This window comes from Monodelphis domestica, chromosome 1, assembly GCF_027887165.1.
Source record: "Monodelphis domestica isolate mMonDom1 chromosome 1, mMonDom1.pri, whole genome shotgun sequence".
In the NCBI taxonomy this organism is placed as follows: domain Eukaryota; kingdom Metazoa; phylum Chordata; class Mammalia; order Didelphimorphia; family Didelphidae; genus Monodelphis; species Monodelphis domestica.
This window is the reverse complement of record NC_077227.1, coordinates 35,226,997-35,248,450: the sequence shown is the minus strand read 5'-3', so window position 1 is coordinate 35,248,450 and position 21,454 is coordinate 35,226,997. Positions and strand designations below refer to the sequence as shown.

At 42.5% G+C, this 21,454-nt stretch overlaps 2 protein-coding genes across 10 annotated transcripts in view; one reads left to right on the top strand and one right to left on the bottom strand.

Annotated features, from left to right (window-relative positions):
• Positions 1-840: 840 nt before the first annotated feature.
• On the top strand, positions 841-20,715 carry FBXO22 (F-box protein 22). Of its 4 annotated transcripts, XM_007477990.3 has the most exons (8): positions 966-1,101; positions 1,537-1,681; positions 2,884-3,016; positions 8,860-8,947; positions 9,551-9,646; positions 11,501-11,662; positions 15,631-15,796; positions 19,643-20,715. In XM_007477990.3, the coding sequence occupies exons 2-8, from the start codon at positions 1,674-1,676 to the stop codon at positions 20,055-20,057; spliced, it is 1,068 nt and encodes a 355-aa protein (XP_007478052.1). In that variant the 5' UTR covers positions 966-1,101; positions 1,537-1,673; the 3' UTR covers positions 20,058-20,715. The 4 variants fall into 4 exon arrangements, with proteins under 4 accessions (XP_001376538.1, XP_056652934.1, XP_007478052.1 ...); XM_001376501.4 differs by lacking the exon at positions 1,537-1,681 and having other exon boundaries at positions 841-1,101; XM_056796956.1 differs by lacking the exons at positions 1,537-1,681; positions 19,643-20,715 and adding an exon at positions 19,362-19,538 and having other exon boundaries at positions 857-1,101.
• The window catches only part of NRG4 (neuregulin 4), a 115,554-nt gene continuing 111,656 nt past the window's right edge, over positions 17,557-21,454 (bottom strand). For all 6 annotated transcript variants that reach the window (XR_008911722.1, XR_008911717.1, XR_459868.3 and 3 more), the window contains exon 7: positions 17,557-18,915. The gene's annotated coding sequence lies outside the window, so the exon portion shown is untranslated. The remainder of the gene's footprint in view (positions 18,916-21,454) is intronic.

The following is a 21,454-nucleotide window of genomic DNA, read 5'->3' as shown; positions in this document are numbered from 1 at the left end:
TCAAGACAGGATTTGAACTCGAGGCTTCTTGCCTCCAAGCCCAGCATCCTATGCACCCCACCTAACCCCCTTGTCTGGATTCCATCTCTTGCTATCCAGGGGTCCCATTAGCATGGGATTGAATGGAAAATGTAAAATCGTGTCTAAAAATGAAATGCTGTTGAATGATGGGAGGATGTGCTCTGTGATGAGCAGAGAATGAGCCTGATCCTTTAAACTTCTCTGTTTCTCCGTGAGGCTCCCAAACCATTTCAGTCGCAGAGGAGGAGTGAGTGGTTGATAGTGCCTAGTGGAGATAGTTTCGAAGCGAGGAGTTCCCGATGGAGACGACCCAGTTGCCTGAATCGAGGGCTGCTTGGGTGATCAGTGGTCCCTGGAGAGCTGAGACAGTGCCCCAAACGTGTTTCCTGAAGGATGGGCGCTAGGCTTCTGCCCGGCCTTCGCCTTCCCCGACCCTTGTCTGGTCCTAGTTGATTAAACTGTCAATTGGCCTACTGTATAAACGCTTGCATGGGAGCTCCCTCACCCGACCATTTGCCCAGCACTGCCTTAAGGGTGATCTGATTTGATTCCCACAACACCCTGGCCAGGGGTAGTGGTGTGACCATCCCCATTTTACAGATGAAGAAACTGAAGCTTGCAAGCGTCTGAGGCTGGATTTGGGCTCAGGGCTTCCAGACACTGAGCTGGGGACGTCGATATCCCGGCCAAGGGGCCCCGCCTTAGGGGACCTGGGTACGAGGCTCAACAGGAGGGAGGGACATGTGGCCGGCCCACAAGCTTCACACCGGAAATTAGGCGGGCTGAGGGCGGGGCCTGGGAGCGCGCCACCGCTGGCCCCGCCCCCTCGCTGGCGCTAGCGGAAGTGGCGTGCCTCGGCGCTGGGCGTTCAAAGCGGTGCGTTGGAGCGCTTGCTGCTGCCGTCGTCGCGGCGGGCGGGAGCGAGCTAGCCAGCTAGCTGGAGGCAGCGATGGAGCCGGCGGGGAGCGGGGGCACCTCCTCCGCAGACTCTCAGGCCGCCTTCGTGCTGAGTAACCTGGCCGAGGTGGTGGAGCGCGTCCTCGCTTTCCTGCCCACCAAGGCGCTGCTGCGGGTGGCCGGGTGAGGAGCCCCGGGGGGCGCGGGGAGGGCCAGGCCCGCGCGGCGGGGGCGGTGGGGGCGGTGGGGCGGAGGCAACCTCGGACCGCCCCTCCCCCACCGCGAGGTCCGGCCGCCTCCGCCCCTGCGGTCGCCTCCGCCTCCCCCGGGGGGCGCGCAGCCCCCTCTAGGCCGCACCTGCCCCGCCCCCCGCCCGGGCCGCCGCCGCGCGTGCGCACAGGCTCAACTGCCGCCCCTCCCCCATCACTCTCGGCCCTGGGCCCGGGCCCCTACTGGAGCAAGGAGAGGCGGGGGGTGATGGCATGGGGTGGGGGGGGAACGAGGCTCTCCCACGTGACCGGTGGCCCCGCGTGGCACCTTTGCTCCGCGGCCTTGGGGCGCCGAGGTTCGCGGCTTGCTTTGACGTCCCTTTTTCCCTCTGCCCCCCTGGGGTCCTAGGAGCCCGCCCCGCCCATCTCCGCCATCCTAGTAACCGCAGCGAGCCTTGGTAGCGCTTCGCCAAGGGAGAGATTGAGGCTAGACGCATTCCAGACCCGTGCTGGGGGACACGCAGCAGGACCCCTCTGGGAAGGGGGATGTCGGGGTGTGTCCAGGGGGAGAGGCAGCCCTGGGCTTTTCTGGTCCTGCCTCTGGCTGTCAGATGGGCTAGCGTGGTTGGGGTGGGGTTAAGTGGGGCTGTAGGGAGCTTCTTGACTGGCACTGCCCTCTGCCCATAAATCCAACCTGACCCCAAAAGGAACTGGTGGTCCTGAGGTCACTGGTACCAGTGGGGGTGGGGGAAGCTGACAAAAAAGAGTCGGGATAGTCATGGGGGAGGGAGCAGAGTCAGGCTGAGAGAGAACTGGTTATGGACAGGGAACAGATAGTACTTGCAGGAACAGACATTACAAAATGATGACTGATAGGAGATAAAGCTGAAGAACCTTGAAGACCAGGGTCAGTCATTTATACTTTCCCTTGGTAGAGAGTGAAAGCCTGTTGGAGATTCTTGAGAATGAGAACTATGCTGTGTATTCAGAAGATCAGAAGTGTGTGTAGAGTTTATTTTCAAAGGGGAGAGATCCCAGAGACAACAAAAATAGTTGAGAATATTGCATTGGCAGCCAGAAAGGAGGTCCTGGGTTCAAATATGACCCCATACACTAACTAGCTGAGTGACCCAGGGCAATCCATTAACCCCCTTTGCCTAGCCTTTACTGTTGTTCTGCTTTAGAACCAATACACAGTATTCATTCTAAGACCGAAAGTAAGGGTTTAAAAGAAAAGAAAGGCTAAGGAAGTTGCATTAAATTAATGCTAAGGGCAAGGGAAGAAGGTGCTGTCAATGCTAGTAGAGAGGCAGGATCAGAAATCCTGTGATCATAGGATCAGTTGGTTTGGCATTTAAATATAGGAGAAAGTGAAGAATAGGTGCTGATGATGCTAAGGTTTCAAGACCTGGTGAATGGGGAAGTGGTGATTGTTCTCATCAATAAAAATACAGAAGTTTGGAGGAACAAGTTTTAGGAAAAGATAAATTATAAATGAGTGACATTTACATAATTCTTATTGTATGCCAGACACTTGTTAAATGCTTTACAGTTATTATTTGAAGCTAGCATCCAGCTGGGAAGCAATACTATTTCTATTCCCATTTTACATATTAAGGAATTTTGGATGAATTTACTTTTGGACACTTTTGAGTTAGAAGTATAAGCTTGATACCCAGGTAGAGGAAAATTTCAAGCAGGCAGTTGAAAATGTATTGGGATCAGTTTGGAACCTGTCATGATTTTATTTTTTCAGTGTGTCTCGATTATGGAAGGAATGTGTACGCCGAACCTTGAGGACCCAGCAGAGCGTGGCCTGGATCTCCACAATGGAGCCCGGGCCCCCAGAGATGCACTCGCTGGTCCAAGTGTTAGCCAAGGAGCTTGAGGCAAGTGATGGGCAACCAGTCATGAAGCACTGCATTTCGTTTGGTGCCAGGCTTTGACAGATGGTGTTAATTCTCCTGAGATGGTGGCATTTTCTTTGGGGTGGTTTTGTTTAAACTTTGTCTCGTTTCTTTTTGATGTGTTTATTCGCGACATGATCACAATTAGTTCTTAATGATACATTTCCAATTAGGTTTTATGGATTTGAACACACATTTAAAATGACACAGTGATGACTTGGTAATAGTTTCTTTGAGAATGGGGGGGTTGGAGGATTTGATTTTAAAGTTTTAGAACATGGGAAGATGGGGACATATTAAGATGCAGAGGAGCACAGATCTATCACAAACCTTCCAGAGGCTTAGAGCCTGAGGGATCCAAGGAGTTATGAGGAGATAGATAAATCAAGCTGGCGTAGGTCAAGGATGGAGTACAGGCAACCTCTGGAATCTCCTAGATGTTTCTGAAGTCAGAGACTGTAGCAGTAGCCTCAAGGCATTCTATAACCCAGCTGTGAAAAAGACCCTAGACATAATTTATCCTGGGCTTTCCCCAAATTCTATGTAAAAAGGAGGAAAAACCCCGGTCAGAATCTATGGATATGAGAGGCCCTAGAGCACTCACTGTTGGAAGAGGGACCTATCAACCCAGTATTAGAGTTTCTCTATAGTCCTTTATAGGAGGGGCCTAGATTGGGCCCCTGAACTTGGGATGAGACAATCCTGAACATACCATTTATTTGTGGAGCTCAACCCAAGTATAGCACCCCCTCACCCATCATTCTTCAATACGGAACCAGATGAGGTGAGTAAATCCAGGTAAAAACTACAAATACTATGAGGCTTAAGAGACACACCAAGTAAACCCCAGGGAACATAGCATCCACCCCAACACTCATAAGGTAAAACCTTGGAGAAAGCTATAGGGACTGCAGGAGTACCATGAAGAAGAAATAAAATGAGCTATAAAATGAAAAAGTGAGGAAGGAAAGAATGGTAAGGAAAATTGACATAGAACAGATGATGGAAACCTTTACCCGAGAACTGGATGTCCTGAAAATGAGAATGGGCCAACAGAAAATGAGGACTGAATAAGACAGCAAGAATTAGGAAGACCCAAACCAAAAAAAAATTTTAAAATAGAAAATGTAAGAAATATGTCAAAAACTGATGTAGGAAACAGGTGAAGGAGAATTATAATATCTGAAGATCATGGTTAGGGGAAAAAGAGTCTTGGATATATTGAAAACAACAACAAACTACCCCACCCCCCCCCACCCCCAATCAGTCTTGAACTCTCAGGACCATATGAAAATAGAAACAATACAGTCACCTCTGGAAAGAAATCCCAAGAATATCGTAGCCAAAATTTAGAGCTTCCATCAAAGACAAATTGCAATCGGACAAGAAGGAATTCTAGGGCTAAGGAACCACAGGAAAATTCTCACAAGGCTGATAAAGAGAGGAGAAATTGGAATATGATATAAAAGTTGAGAGAGAAAAGGATACTCTTTCTAGCAAAACTATATAATTCTATAGGGTTATGAGGAGGTAAATAAACCTTTAATGAAACAAAGCATTTCCAAGCATTCCTGATCAAAAGGACAGAATGGAGTGTGTAAATATTTTAGGGTAAAAAAGCAGGGTCCTAAGAGAAATAAAGGCTGAAAAGGAATAATTGGGGATGAATTATTTACAATTGTAGAGAAATAAATGTCTTTTCAGAATCCTATTATTTTTAAGTGTTATATAGAGGGTCCATTGGGGGTTTTGTCCTAAATGTCTTAGAAGAAGAAAATGGGAGGGACAGACAGTATAATATATGGGGGAAAGAGAGTTGCTAGGGGAGGGAGGTCATCTGCATAACAGGCCTAAGCTGAAGAGTGTACAGCTATGGAGCACCAGGTAGAAGTGGGCATCCTGTGAAACTCACTTTCATCTGAACATGATAAAGGAATATTGAACACAACATATGTTCGCATAAATGGATTCTGATACAGAAATACATTCAACTCGGGGAAAGGGAGAATAAGGAGATGGGAAGGATAGAGCAAAATCTTCAGAAGGAGGGCAAAGGAGCAGTCACAAGCAAAATAAACTGGGAAATTGGAAAGAATTTAGAGGAAGAGAAGAAAGTAAAAACTTGGTATCAGGACTGAGGTAAGGTCCAGAGAAGTCCTGCATCATACAAGAAATGGGCTGTTTCACATGTAAGATGACAAGTGTCAGACAAATTCCTTTCTACTACATTACTTATGAAGAGGGAGGTGGAAACAGGAAGAAGTACAAGAGGACAAGTTAGAGGGAGATGTACAACTAACAATCATAATAAGCCCACCCCTAAAGCAAAGAGCATTGGTTTAAAAAGTAAAATCTAAACAAATTTAGAGGAAACCCACTTGAAACACAAAGATTTACAGAGGATTAAAAAGGTTGGAATAAAACTATGTTTCAGCTGAATTTAAAATAGCATTCATGATTTCAGGCAAGGCTGCAGTAAATAGTCACAGGATAAAAAGATAAACCAATATATTGCATTATGCTTAAAATATAGGGAATGAACTGCTATCAGTATGCTAAATGTATGTGTTATACATGTATGCCAGTGTGTGTGAGGATACACACACAATAATGGTGGAGAATGTACTTGATTCTGGACCTAGACAAATGTGACCAAAAGAAGTTATGGATCTGAATAGAATTTGAGAAAAGTTAGTGATGATAATCTCTGGTAATTAGTGAATGGGATTAGAATGGAATTTACTTATTGTTCAGCAATATAAGACAGCCTAAAATTTGGCTATGTACTGGGAGCATAAAGATCTTATCAAAAATTATAGAAAAACATTTACTGATCATAATGCAATAAAAATATTAAGTAAAACCATTAAAGACTTTTAAAAAGACATTCTAAGTAACTTGAAGCAAATTATGTAAACAAAGTTTCAACAAAGAAATTAACATTACTAAAACAATATAAAACTTATATAACTAAAGTTTTGAGGGGGAAATTTATAGCTAAAAGCTTTTGTCAACAAAAGGGAAAAGTCAACAAATTGGAAGTAAAATTTTAGAAGCTTGAAAAGCAAATCAGAAATCCTCAACTAAATACAAAGTAGAAATTCTGAAAATTAACATTGAAAGCAAAAAGATCGTTAAGCTGATAAACTAGAAGCTGTTTAAAAACATTCGTGGGGGGGAACCATTATATCAAAAATGAAACAGCAATCAGAAGAAATGTAGGAAATCTCAAACTATTTTGCTTAGTTATATGCTAATAAACCTGATAGCTTAACGGAAATAGGTGAATATTTAACAAAATGCTAGATTAACAAGGTAGAAATAGGTTATGTAAATAATACAATATCAGAAAAAGGATCTGAGCCATAAAAGAATACAATAAAGAAAAAACTCCAGGACCACATGGATTTGCACATGAATTCAAACATTCAAAAAACAATACACAAATTTGTGATTGTAAGAAAATAAGGTACTCTTTCTATGATGTAAATGGTTTCAATACCTAAACTGGAGAGATAATACAACAGAAACTACAGATCAATGAAGAGATGCAAAAGTTTTAAGCAAATTACAGACTAATCTCTAATGACTATCAACACAAAATTAGAAGTAGGCTATATAACATGTTTGAAAGATATACATAATGAAATGACCAGGATGAGTTTGCGTTATGAATACAGGGTTGATTCAATATAAGGAAAACCATAAATTAATTTTTAAAAATCATGAAATAAATGGGCTTTAATAAAGCAAAATCTGTCTAAATCTGAGAGCAAACATAAGCAAGAGGAGGCCTTTCTAATAATAGAAAGAAAATAAGGAGACCCATTACAATTTAACATAGTATTAGAAATATTAGTGATAAGACAAATTGAAGGAATAACAGGCAAAGAGGAAATAAGCTTTGCAGATGATGGGACATATTTGAAGAATAGGGTCAACTGAAGTTAATTGAAACAAGTAAAGAGGCAAGATATGAGCATATAAGATATATCCACATAAATCATTCCCATATATAATTAATAGAACTCTAGGGAGAGCTTATAGAGCAATTGCATTCTAAATAACTACAGACGTGAAATATTTGGAAACATGCCATGATTTGTGCAGAGACTACAGGAATCCAACTAGCATTTTTTTGTTGTTGGAAATACAGACCTAAATAATTAGGAGTTTAGTGCTTGTGTTTGTCAAACCGATAACAAAAAAATGGCCATGCCTAAGTCATTTTACTTATTTGGTGTTATATCAACTTGTTTCATACCAAAAAGGAGTCATTTCGAAATTCAGAAGGAAGAAGAAAAAATGAATGAAAGGGGGAAAAAAGGATGAAGGCTGTCCATTAGTACCAACTCTAAAAGGGTGCTACAAAGCTGCAATTAAGATGATTTGGCACTTGCTTTTTGAAAAAAAGATTAGACATATAGCATATATAAGCAAGTAAATCATAGTATAATCTTTGATAAATCTAAACTCAAAAGATTAGTAACTGGAAAAAGTACTAAATATTTGACAAAAAACTTCTGGGAAAACTTAACAACAGAAACTTGGAATAAGCCAACAGCTCATACTGTACAGTAAAATGAACTAATCGGTACATGTCTCGGACTCCAAAGGTGACATGAATTAGAACAAAGGAGAAATAAGCCTTCAAGTCTGGATAGAGGAAGAATGACTAAAGGAATTTAATGGAATATTTCAGTTGAAATGGTGAAGGGGATAGTTTCAGAGGAACCTGGGAAGATTTGTATGAATTGATGCAAATTGAACAGAAGTAGGAGAACAACATATGCTAGTGCAATCACACTAGAGGAAGACAATGGAAAGACATTAGAAGGCGATTAATGCAGTGTCTGGGACAGTGAAGATGAAGCTTCTACATTCTCCTTCCAAGGAGGTCAGTGAACTTAACTGTGCATTTCTGGCATGGCCAATGGAGAACTTGTTTTTGTCAGACTTGACTTTCCTTAACTGTTCAACAGGTGGGGCATCTTTATAAAAAAATGCTTATGCTATTATGTGTTGATTTGATGCTTTCGATTCTGCATTGGCATTGGCCCTGAATTAAAACTTGCTCACTGAACCACAATTGCAAAGAGAAATAAATGGTGGAAAGACACTGCATCATCTGGCTACTAAAAAAAAGTATTTCGGTGTCTTGCCAAAGGATTGATATTACTGTTACATGTGGGAATGGGCAAGAGCTAGTCATTGAAAATGAGTTAAAGATTTAAAATGAATGTCATATGTATTTCTAAATCTGTATTGCTAAGGTGCATGTTATAAAAAAAAGTTATTTCCAAAAATAGAAATATTTTTAAAAATAAAGTCCTAAAGCACCTTTGTAAAATAGTAGATGGAGGGAACAATTGCAAATATTAGCTGCGTAGACTTGGAGGAGTTGAAAGTCAACAAAATATTTTAAATGGGTTGCTGCTAATTTTTAAATTCATTGAACATGAGTTTTGGTCCTTACTAATGTAAAAAATCTAAAATAAACTGGAAGGATGTAGTTTGCTTCTTCTTTGATAAACTTATTTTAATCCACAGAACCACAAACTTTTTGAGTTAGGGACTCGGACTTGTATTTCTATCCCCAGTGCTTGGCAGGAGCCTCTAGCTTGTTGGCACCTCATATATATTCATGGTCATATTCGGGTTCTGTTGTGTTCTTGATGGATTTGATAAGACTAAGCTGGAGCAAGAGCCACGCTTGGGGGGTAGAGGGCCAGAGGGGGAGCAGAGGAATGCAGTCACCCGAGGGTGGGCCTCAGAGAGGTCAGCTGCTGGGTGCCAGCTAGAGCTCCCCCCTTGTTGTATTGCAGAAGGTTCATGCGCTGCCACAGACTGTCCTCTACATGGCTGATGAAGACACTTTTGTTGGAGAGGAGGATGGTCACGGACACAAAAAAGGTGACTATGGGAGCATTCCTTGTCCCCCGCTCCCTCAGCCTGAGCTGTGGGCAGGTCACGGGAATGCATGGGATGGACAGTGTGCAAGACACTTTGTTGCAGATAACTCAGCCAGGCTCAGCCCTCAAAGGCTATTCCTCCTGGAATATCTTAAATGGAACCTGGCATAGATAAAACTAGAACTGTTCATGGTTGAGTTATTGATTCTCTTTTCCTGGTAGAAGTTACAAATAAAACATTGTGTGCTCTCATGCTGGGATGATTTCTCTTGTGTTGAGTGATGTACCTATCGAACCAGAGAGTCATACTTAAAGAATGGAGTAATTGTCCAAAGTGAATGTAATTGATTGGCCAGAAAAGGAATTCCAGAACCTAAGCCAAATAGAGGGAGAAAGCTTCCTTATTTGTTAGCAGTATATTGGGGAAGGGGGAGGTATCTCAGAAATTTAATTTTAGATCTTAAAATATGAAATGCTAGTTTCCAGTGGAATGAAAGTACTTACTGTTGTAGAATAATATTTAAAACATAAGCTTTATTTCAAACCATCTTGCATTAAATGAAGACTCCTTCATATCTCAATTTCTTTTATCATTTTGTTTCAGCACGAAAGAGAAACCCCCAGGAAATTGCTCGTGCCATTGAGAGGTTGTTTCCAAAACGCTGCCATGTCCTTGGGGTTATAACCCCAGGAGTTATAGGTGAGAGAGCCCACTGAGATGGGACAAACATCTGTGTCTTTAATTTTAAAAAATGTAATTGGTATCTTAACAATTCCTTTGTTTCCAAGTACACCTCTCCCTTTCCTTTTTCTTGGGGAGCACTACCCCAAAGACAGCCACAGAAAAAGAGAAAAGCAGGTCAACAAAAGTAACTCATTAGCTAAGCTTCAGAATATTTAGATCCTTCACCTTTGCAAAAAAATTAAAAAAGACACATTTTAAACTTTCTTTGGAGCTTAATTTGGCCACTAGTTACATAACAGGAGCTGTTTGGGGAGGGGAGACTGTTTATTTACATTGTGGTTAATAGGTTTATTTTTCTGGTTCTGCTTATTTTACTTTGCATCTTCCCTTCTCTGTTTTTGGTAAGTCATAATTTCTGTTGGAACTGCCTTGCGTATTTATCCCTGCCGAGCCGGAAAGATGTGTAGGTTTTTTAAACAAAACTATTTTGGTCTAAAAATGAGTCACATTTGTCATTCTATTCCTCTACTTGACCTAAATGGTGTTTCCAAAGTTATGGCTAATATTTAAAGATTGGCCAGAGGAACTAGTAAATGTTTCTTGTGAATTAAAATGCTGACTAGTAATATTTAATCAATGACAAGTATTAGTTCTTGAATTTAGAGATAACCCAAAAACAGAGAGAAGGCTTGTGTTGGATGACAACAAACTAACAGGCTCTAATGCACTTTATTTAATAGGCAAAGATAAAAAAGATAGAGTGATGCAAAGATAATGAGAGTTCAGAGATCCACTTTTGGGTGGATTTGTGGTTTTAGTTAATTTTGAGCAGGGCACCATGCATGGCAGCAAAAAAAAAATGAATGCAGTGATGCTGATTTGTCATTAGTAGAGATGTGACAGAAATGGGTGGGGGAGATGGCTGTGGGCTTGCTTTGCTTTCCCCTAGTCAGACGCATCACAAAGAGGTATCCTCTTCAATTCTTATCCCAGGGTCCCTTCTTTCTTTTCCTTATCCCCTTTGCCAAAAAGAAATCAACTTAGCCTTTTGCTCTTGCTTCTAGGCATCCTCTCATGGGTGTTCTGCAGCTTCTTATAATCTCTTTCATATGGGATGTTGACTCTCTGGATGATTACATAATTGTAGTTGAAAGTAACCCCCACTGGGCCCTGACTATAGAAGCTTTGAGCAATGGGTAAACATTACAGAGAGGCAGATTTTGCCTCCACATAAGGAAAAGCTTATTACTAAGTTCACTTTTGAACATAGAATTTTCTTGTGATTTTTTGTTTACGTTAAATTGGTGACATTTGTCTGCTTTTTGGACTACTGTTGCACATTACTCTAAATAGATAACAAAGCTTGAGGTCCTAGATAGAAATTGACCTCAACTAGTTAGATATTTTCAGAGAAGCCCATTTAAATAATCTAATTTAATGAGGATGTTTAAATCTAGGTATTTAGATGCTTTGTAAAATACAGTGGTTATCACTAAACGTTAACTTCTATGCTGCCACTTTTCCCCTTTTTTAGAGGAGGATAGGGATTAATTTGTGAGCTTGGGGTTATTAGTCATTCAAGTAAGCTACTTTAATTATATCTTGGTTTCATTTTAAATGTTTAAAAAGGAAGTGACCAACTAGAGTTTTTGGAAAAATAAAAATAAATTCTAATAATTGATTGTTGACTGAGTTTGAGTCAGGAAAAGGCCTTTGGATAAATAACTTGGTTGTTTTAATGTAATAGATAATATAACAATCTAAAACAGCTGGATGGGAAACCTCCAAGAGAAGGTGAGATTTGAAATTGAAGGTTAGAGTAAAATCTAAAAAAATGAGAGGATACTTCTGTCGTGATTCGTTTTCCAGTAACTCCAATGGGATCAGGTAGCAACCGACCTCAAGAAATAGAAGATGGAGAAGCTGGCTTTGCAATATTGTTCCCCAAAATTGATGGAGTCAAAATTGAGACTTTTCATTTTCTGAAGGATCTGAGAAAATGTATCCATGAAAGCAAATTGATTGAAGCAGGTAAGTTGCTGTTGGTGTTTATATCAATGCTTTCACATTTGATAAAACCTCCATGTATACCCAGCCAAGTCATTAAACAACTGAGGATTCCCATCCAGTAACCTACAATGATGCCTGTATTATCCAGGAGTTAGCCAGCCTTCTGGTAACTTTAAGAATGGTACAGAGCAAAATGAACAGTGTTTTTGGTAGTAAATCTCTATGTAGACTACAAAGAAAAGGACTATACAGTTAGGTCTTATGAGAACTTAACACATGAAAATTTGGGCATACTGTGATTGACAATTGAAGAAAATAATCAGAAATTATGAACCAAATCTGCACCATTTTCCCAAGTGGCGTATGGTCTCATAGCAATTTGCCCAGTGATGCTCATTGTTGTTCTGAGAAATGATAGTATGAATCATTACCTTGTTGTGCACTAAGCATTAGCTCCTGCATCACTCTGGAGTTCTTGATTATAACAAGTCATGTCCTCATCAGAGTAATGCTTCTCTTTATTTCATTAATGCTATTTAGTTATTCATAATGTCCCCAAAGTCCAAGAGGATCTATGCCAAGAACACTGATAAGCCTCATAAAAGTCACGAAGTGCTCAAGTATGTTTGTATAAGAAATGGTTATAAAATAAAAGGGTTTGCAGTTATGCCCAGTTTTCAACTTGTGGGTCTTGGAATGTATTGGTCATGCAAAACAAGGTCCTACTGTACTCCTTTATTGGCTATGGGCATAAAAGATGAACTAAACATTGACCCCCAAAAAGCAGCAAGGAAAGGAGCTAGACAGATGTAAAAGGTAAAAGGAATGTGGATAGAGGGATTAACAAGACCAGAGCAGGTTTATATTCTCAGAGAACACAGCCCTCCCTGCCTTCGAATACCAGTGATGCTCAAAGAGTCCAGGTCCTCAATATTTCTTGCTTTTAGGGTTTTTTTTTTATTGTGGAATCTATTACTAATTCCTCTTTATATCCGTCCATTACAGTGATGTTATATAGTCCAGCTAAGACATTCTCTTGATTCGAGCATTCACTTTTTGCTGTATAGTATTATGTGTTAGGAAGAGACAACTTCCTAAGTTCCTGTTTTATTTGTGGAGATGGAGGTTCAGATTCAGGAAATCAGCTAGAATCATTTCAAAGCCAGAAGAAACCATAGGGATGTCCACCTTAGTATCCTTAAAAGTGGAGCAGCTTGCCCAACAGATCATTAGTGTGAAGAGGGAAGAGAAAAACCAGTTGATTTTTAGTACTTATTGGTCACAAATTTATTTTTTTAATTGGATGAATAAGATTTTAGACTAAGTGAATTTAATCTAACAATTATAGAATGGAATATTTGCCCTATAACTTTGGATCAAATGAGGAACAAAGGCTTTTTAGTAATAGTACTAAGTTCTTTTTTAATAGATAACATTTTAGAGAGGTAGCCTTATATGATTCAAGTCCTGTCTCTCAGGGCCATAGGCAGCCAGCCTAAGACCTTTTGTCACAGACTAAATTGTAATACTAGTTAAGTAGCAGGAATTTCTCCATTTGCAGTTCTTCTCATAGGTGAATCACAGATCTAAGTCTCATTCCCCACCCCGCCATCTTGTATTAATATCTTCCCAACACAAAAGTGATATGGAATTAGATGGTTCTTTTACTTTTTGAATATGTACTTTTTTTCATTAGTTGAATTCCACCATTATTTTTAAGTTTGCTAAGAGCTCTACTCAGCAATGTGCAGGGAGTTAAGAAAATAAAAAATGTATTTGAGGCAATAACTTCATCCTTGTATAGTTTACGGTCTATTAGAGAGTTCATGTTTGACTTTCTATCATTTTGGTTGTGAGTGGATTCATCATAGGGTTTCAGAGCTGGAAAAAAAAATTCCCCAACACCTGAATGTACAGAGGAAGAAAGTGGAGGTTCAAGAAGGGGAAGTTACTTGCTCAGGGCTTTATAGTGAGATTTGAAAAAGCTTCTGTAGGAAATGAGACAGAACCAATTAGGAGGAATTAAGAGGACTGCCTTAATGCAGTGAAGGCCCAGTGGAAGAATGATACAGCACATAGATCCACATGGTGTCATTCAGCAGCAGAACAATTAGATGATGGGAGTAATTCAGAAATGAGCTCTGACTAGTGGTGGACTGTGATGGGTTTGTAAAGCTCAAAAATAGTGAGAATTGCAATAGCTAACACTGGAGTCAAGATTGGAAAGGGAAGTCAAAGTAGGGCTAATTGTCTGAGGTGTCGGGTTTGGAGGACTTACTGAAAGGAAAGACTAGATTTAGGAGGGCTAATGAAAGGAAGTCATGGTCATATAATCACAATTTTTAACTAAGGAAATGGAACTCTTGTGGATATTGATGAGATCAGTGTGTGACTTTCATAGCATAAATGGGTAGGGGATGAGATTAAAGGACACTGAGGAACTAAGAGATTAGGAAGCATTGTGAATATCTAGTATAAGGGCAGGAATTGTGGAGGAAAGAAAGATGGTTATCCAGGTGCCCCCCGCCCCCGCCCCCCCAAAAAACTGGGGGAAGTACACAAGAGCTACCATGATTTGGATTGGGTGGAACATTTTGAGTCTACTTCAGAGGAGGGGTAGGGTAAAGACAAGGTTTAAGGAGTGGAGTATTCAGACTCCCCCCCCCCTACAAAATCAGGGTCTCTTTGAATCTCACCTCCTATTCCTTATGGAGCATGCCAGATTTCAATAAGAGAGAGATTAGATAATATTGTGAGAGAAAGATATCTAGAACGAAGGGAAATCTTTCATTATAGAAAGGGAATTCCAGAGGGCACGGTGGAAGGGGTGACTTAAGATTGGGGTGGGATGTGAGCGGCCTTAGTTTGAGGAAGATGAGCATGAATGGGACATGGAGATTGGAAATGGTTTTCTGAACAGCAATGATAGCTAGCCTTCATATAGCTCCTACTATGTGCTAGACACTGTGCTAAGTGTTGTACAAATATCTCATTTGATCTTTGCTACAACCATGAAAAGTAGGTGCTATTATCTATCCCCATTTTACTGATAAGCAGAGGTGAAGTGACTTGCCCTGGGTCACTCAGCTAGTAACCAGATTTTGATTATTACAGAAATAATGACAGAAGCCAGAGAAGAAAACAGGAGACAGGTGAATAGCAAGACTCACGTTCCCTAAGGGGGGGGGTGTTGCTAAAGGTCCTAGTAGGCCCAGGCCTTGTAGAGCTCTGGACAATTGCTTTAGAGGAGCTGCCAGCCCCCTCTGGCAGGGAAAGGCTTCTCTCTACCAGGGTCTCTACGCCAGTGAATCACAGGTCTAGTCCTTATCGTTTGGCTGCCCCAAATCTGCATATGGTCTTAGTGTTCCAACATGCAAACATGGAAAAATATTTTAAAATTAAAATAAAATCCATGCCAGGAAGCCAGATAGCTGAATGCGTGTGTGTAAACAGGTATACTTTATATATAATAGACTTAAAAATTTTTTAATATTTGAAGTTTTTTTAAAAGGTGAATCCTGAGGTTATTAAATAAACTTAGCTCTACATAAAACCATCTGAAATGTGTAATTGGCCAACTTTTCCTATAAATTCTTGAGGTTTTCAGATGCCTAATAACTCTTAAATCTACTGTAAGTATATTTGTGGTGTTGATCTAAGGAGTTTTCATGTATTTAATCGACATGGTCTTAGCTTAAAAGAATGGTCTCCAATATTTACTGTGTTCAAATCCCCCATGTAGGTATCCAAAAAGCATTTTTGTCTTGGGGAAGTTAATGTTTTATCTGAAAAGAGCACTGAATGAGAGAAGATCATGATATGTGAGTCCTTGTGTCTGCCACAAACTTCTGGCATGACTTTGGGAAAATAACTTCTGCTTGTTGGGCTTCAGTTTCTTCATGTGTAAAAGAAGAGAAGGTAAGACCTAAATATTCTCTAAGGGTTTTCTAAGGGTGACTAACAATTACTTTTCTTTTTATTCATTACAGGTCTTAAAAACAATCCTGAGCTTCGGGTGGTCCTTATATTTGGCTACAATTCTTGGAAGATTGGAGCTGCTGGATTTCTTCAGAAAGTTGTCAACATTCTCAATGAAAAAAGCGTCATGCTTGCTGGTGGTCAGGTAGACCGCTTGACCTCCTTGACATCAGAGAGGTTTGTGCTCATTCTGCTCTGTCCTGAATGGGAAGGGAAGAAGAAGAGTATTGGAGTCTTGGCCCTCTTGGGAGTTTTAGGGAGTGGCGACATCCCCCCTTACCTCATAATTTATCTGGTTTTATAACAAAGGAGGAGGAGGGTGGTTTCCTGAAGGGAAGAGCCATAGCGGGCATTTCTATAGTGGTTTAAGGTTTGTATCCTCACAACACTCTCCAAGATGTAGGTGCTGTTATTATCCCTGTTTTATTGATGTGGAAACTGAGTCTGAGAAAGATGAAGTGACCTGCCTCGAGCCCTGCACATGGCTAGAAGGTCTGAGATATGGGATTTGAATGGCGGTCTTCCTGGTCTCACTCCCAGCTCCTAAGCTTGGGGCTTCCTCACCTTGGGGGGGTGACTCCACCTCTCTCACATTGTCTCCCTGGCACCCCCTTCTCAGGCCTTGTTCTTGTTGCCCTCTCAGCAGCCTTGGAGACTCTGGTGGTGCCCCATCTGGCCTTTCCTCTGCCTCATCTCCTCACTGTCTCACCACCTCTCCTGGGTCCCATTAGCCTCTGCAGGCTTCTCTGGGGTCTCGAGGTTCTCTTTCTCCCCATCTTCAGAGCCACACTCATCCTCTTTCCCTGCAGATCCTCCTGAGGGCACCACGACCCTCCTGGTCACCCAGACTCAGCCCTGCTTTCTCCTTGACTCTTCCTCCCTCTTTCCCTGTATTGCTGATCTGTTGTTGGGTTACTCGCATCTCCTTTCACCACACATCTTTTGGACGTCCCCTTTATTCCCCTCCCACAGCCCCTGTGTGGAGCCAGCCCTCCATCCCCCTAGCCTGGGCGATCTCCTTCCATGCTGATCGGCCCCAGGTGGAATCAGGAGCACTTCACCTACAGAACCAAGCCTGGAAGTAGCCGAACATGGGGATTCCAGAGGCATGTGGCGGGGCGGGGGCGGGGGGGACACCTTCCAGCACTTGGGGGGCTGAAGGGGCAGTCTTGGAACGAGCCACACTGGGGGAATGGAGTGCACATCTGCAGAGGAGCAAGTAAGTAGGCCAAGGTGGCTGAACCATAGAGCACAGAGGGGAGTAACGAGTCAGGGCACTGAGCACAGGGAGATGTCAGCCCTGATGGGCTCCCTCTCCGAGCCTGAGGAGAAGCAGGCGTCAGACCCAAGCTTTAGGACAGTAACTGCTAGTTGAGGGCCCCTGGAGGGCTGGGCCAGATGGGTGGCTGCTTCAATCTAGTGGGAGATGATGAGGCTCTGAACGAGGGCCGAAGCGAAGAGACCGGTGACCCATTGGGCCACTGTGAGGGCACACAAGAGTGAGGTTTCAACAATCCCAACAGGGCTGCTGGTGCAGGCCATAGGCAGGAGCAGTGAGGGGGACCCTCCTTAGGAAGGGGGAGTTCAGGAGAGGGATGGGGTGGGGAAAAGGAGAATATCATGAAAGGCTGCTTCCTCCAGGGGTTCATCTTCATCTACTTCTCCCCAAAAACATTTTAGATCCTGAGCTTTGTGTATCAGGAGATGTCAGCATTTGCTCCCCTCCCTTGGGAAACATGCTCTGCCTCTCTGTTTTGTTGGAGTGCACCAGGCAGAAAGTATGGAGCCGTCCTTGGGAGTCTCCTTCACCCTGGATGTTCACTAAGTGCCCTCGAACCCATTGCAGTTGTTACACGGAGGTCAAATCCCCCAATAGCACACACATACTCTCTCAAGGCAGTTGCAAATCTCCCAAAAAAGACAATTCAAACCCATCCAAAGATAATATTCTTTATTTCATATTTTTGTTCTGAATGTAAATGGCATTTGCAAATAACCAGAAGACAAGAGGATTGTACATGAAACTATCCGTCAGTTTGATCTTTTTTCTTTTAAGTATATTAGGATTAGGCTGTGGTTTTCAAAGTTGTCTTGCTTATCTAGAGTTCTTTCTGGTCTATCTCTTTTTAGAAAAGATCCATTAGGACACTTGGGTGGTTCAGTGGAGAGAGCAAGGCCTGCAGTCAAGTTTGGCCTCAGATGCTTCCTAGCTATGTGACTCAGGGCAAGTCTCTTAGCATCTCTTGCCTAGCCCTTACCTCTCTCCTGTCATAGAATTGGTATTAAAACTGATACTAAAATCTGGCCCACTCACTCAAGTGTCTCCTCTCTCCCTTCAGCCAGCAAAGTCATTGTCCTAAAGCTTGGATCTGACACACTAGCCCGCTTTCCACACCTCACTGGCAAGGGCAACAGCTTCAGTTCATGACCTGTCACAGGAGCTTCTTCAGCAGTCCTTTGGAATTGGGGTTCTGTGCTGACAACAGTCCTGAATTTCCTTAGAGTTTTTCCCTTTTATAATGTTATTGTATAAATTGTTCTGCTTTTATTCACATCACTCTTACAGGCAGCTTGTTCGGTCTTCCCGGGTTTTTTTCTGAAACTGGGAACAATTAATCATTTCTTATGCTGAAATACTTTTTATATCCATGTGCCAGAACTTGTTTGTCCATTCCCCAGTTGATATCCACATTTTAAAGTTCTTTGCTTCTACAAAAAGAAATGCCCCACTTTTTGTGCATGCGGGTCTTGAAATGTCTTTTTTCTTTTATAAAAGATTATATTAACTGACTCAGGTATATCCTCTGCTCTTCGTACACAAGCGGTGTCTGTAATGACCCCTGTGGTGTGAACAGTGATGGGAAGGCAATTTTAAATGGAGGGTTACAGCCAGGACCTCCCAAAGAAGAAAGACAAAAGCCTAGGATAGTGAATTCTATATGGTAGAATAGCAGAAGTCCACAGGGCAGGCCTAGTTCAGGTTTCTGTGCATTTTAGACATTGGAGCAAACAGCAAAATCTTTATTCATTGTACCTGTTGTCCCTGCACATGTCCTGCTGCTCACCCTCCAGGCTCCCTGTGGCTGTCTCTGCTTTATCTCCATTGAACAAATGTGATTATTGCTTCCACTTCAAAAGTTCAGATCATTTTTGCCAGTCTTAAGTTCTCAGTCATAATGTGTTCATACTCGAGTGCTGTGTGTCAGTAAGGAAGAGCCCTTTCGCCCGGCGTCTAGTATCCCAGACTGTACATTTCTTCAGCAGAAATATAATTTAGAATAGAGGCATCAAACTCCCTGTGGGGAAGGTAGCAACAAAACCAGGTTAATATATTTGGGGAATGTTAAATAAATAGAAATATGATACAACATAGATAATGTGGCCTGCAGAGAGCTTGACACCCCTGATTTATAAGATTAGTGCTATAGTCTGAAGTATTTTTTTCCCTTTTGAACCTTTCTAGAATGATTCTGGGAAGAAAAAATAGTAGTAACTTGCTTCTTTTTTATATTAAATGGCTTAAAGAAATGATACAAAATAAAGCCTCTCATGTCCTAGGATCATTTGTGGAGGTTCCTGGGAATAGACAAATTGACTGGTATTTTGACAAAATATTACTTGACGAGCAGTGGCTGGATCTCCAGTGCTCACTCTTTTTTGGCTTTTCAGTGTTTTTGAATACATCAGGAAAAGGATGTTGGTGATGGTTTTTGATGCTTTAACTTGCCTTTCTTCCCTACAGAAGTTGACTGTAGACTGGGGTAGGGTTTAATGGCTGGGTCCGTGGAGCTTTTTCATCCCAGAATCAGGAGCAGCCGCACTTGATGCCAGAGGGGCTCACTGCCTGTGAAGACCAGCCTCCAGGCGGCAGCTCAGGAAGGCTCCCTCCTGTGTAGTTCCATGACCAGCTCGGATGATGGTGGGGAATGTTGGAGGGGGGGTTGAGGTATGGCATGGGTGGTCGCTGCCCGCTGGAGGCCAGTTTCCTGCCCACCCAGTGGCAACGCATCTGTTCCTTTTCAGTAACCCTCCCACCAACGAGGCCTGCGGTGTGGTCGGCCTCTCCTTCAGTGGACCTCAGATCCAGAGCGCATCAGTGCTGCTGAACCAGGATGTGAACGACGAGAAGACGGCCGAGGCCGCCATGCAGCGCCTCAAAGCTGCCAACATCCCCGAGTACAACACTTTTGGCTTCATGTTCGCCTGCGTGGGCAGAGGCTTCCAGTACTACCGGACCCGCCGGAACGTGGAGGCGGATGCCTTCCGGAAGTTCTTCCCCACCGTTCCCTTGTTCGGCTTCTTTGGCAATGGAGAGATCGGATGCGATCGCATCGTCACGGGGAACTTCATCCTGAGGGAGTGCAACGAGGTGGAGGATATTCTGCTCCACAGCTACACCACCGTCATGATCCTCATCCACCTCGGCCCAACCAAGTGAGCCTCTGCTTCGGGGGCACCTGCCGAAACCCGCCCGCGTGTGTACATATTTCAGGTGAAAGTCCCTTTAGAAGTATCTGTTTTATACCTTTGTTTAACGCTCTCGAGATAATGTTGAAATAGGTCTAATGGTGTTAAGTGAAGGAGAATGTGTGTGTAACTGTCAGCCGGGGGAGGGGGGAGCTTGGGGGAGCCTGTGGGCAGTGCCCAGAGGGACAAGTGAGGCTTCCTTGCCTGCGGTGAGGGAGGAGAGCACTGGATTGGGAGTCCCAAGTCCTGCCTCTGCCACTGGTAGTTGTGGGACCTTGGACAGGACCCCTTACCTCTCTGAGACTCAGTTTCCTCATCTGCAAAATGGAGAGAACACTCACTACCTAGCTCACAGGGTTGTTGTGAGGCTAAAAACAGAATGTGTGTAGAGCGCTCTGTAAACCTGGCAGTGCTACAGAAATGTGTAAGTGGTTATTGTCAGAGAATGATCATCTTGGGGCCATAATCATGAAGTTTTTTGTTTTCTTCAAAAACATACAACATTGGTCTGTTGTCTCCTTCAGGGAGATCTTTTCTCAAATGCACCTGTTTTTCAGACACTTTAATAAAGTTATTACATTATTTTTACTCATTGCATAAAAGTTACAATAAAATATTTTGTGGTGGTAGTTGGTGCATTGAAGTTATTCAGCCTGATGAACAAATTTGCAAGACTAATCAATAGTGTTGCTTTATTCGTTCAAACTATTCCTTTCCATTTCTCAATAAAGAAAACACGAGTAACTCTTTTGTTCCCCTTCTTTTTGTAGCTAAGCGGCAGGCACCCGAGAAGTTGTGTTCTCATTTTTGTTCCTGGAAATGAGTTCCTTGGACATGACTGCTTTGCAGCCAGATGGTATCAGCCATTGGGGAGAAAAGAGGCGATAATTCCTCTGCCTTTCCTAGCAAACACTGAGCTGCAAAGCAGTGGTTACAGATGGCACCAATGGGAGGCAGCCTGGGGTTAATGGAGAGAGCCTGGCTACAAAGCCCACCTACTCTTAGCAACCTATGCCATCTGGAGCAAGTCGGTTGACTTTGTAGTTGTGAATCCATCTGTAAGATGATTGGTTCACTCTAGCTTGACAAGGTCCGTTCTATTCTGCCTCCTAATTAGTCTTTCTAGGGCTGGACAGAAGTTTGTAAGAGAACTCTGCCTAGAAAGAGTTATTATTGGTTCTCCATTTGTACTGTTTCCCCCCAGGGGTTTTCCAAACCCAGAATTTGGCCCTCTTGACTAAAATAGGCTTAAGAAACATCTTCATTTTTAGTGGCACATCAAACCCGTGCAGCTGTATTTCTGGAAGAACAAAGACTGCCCAGGCAACATCTGAGTACCGTATCTTGTAAGGACATAAACATGAGCTC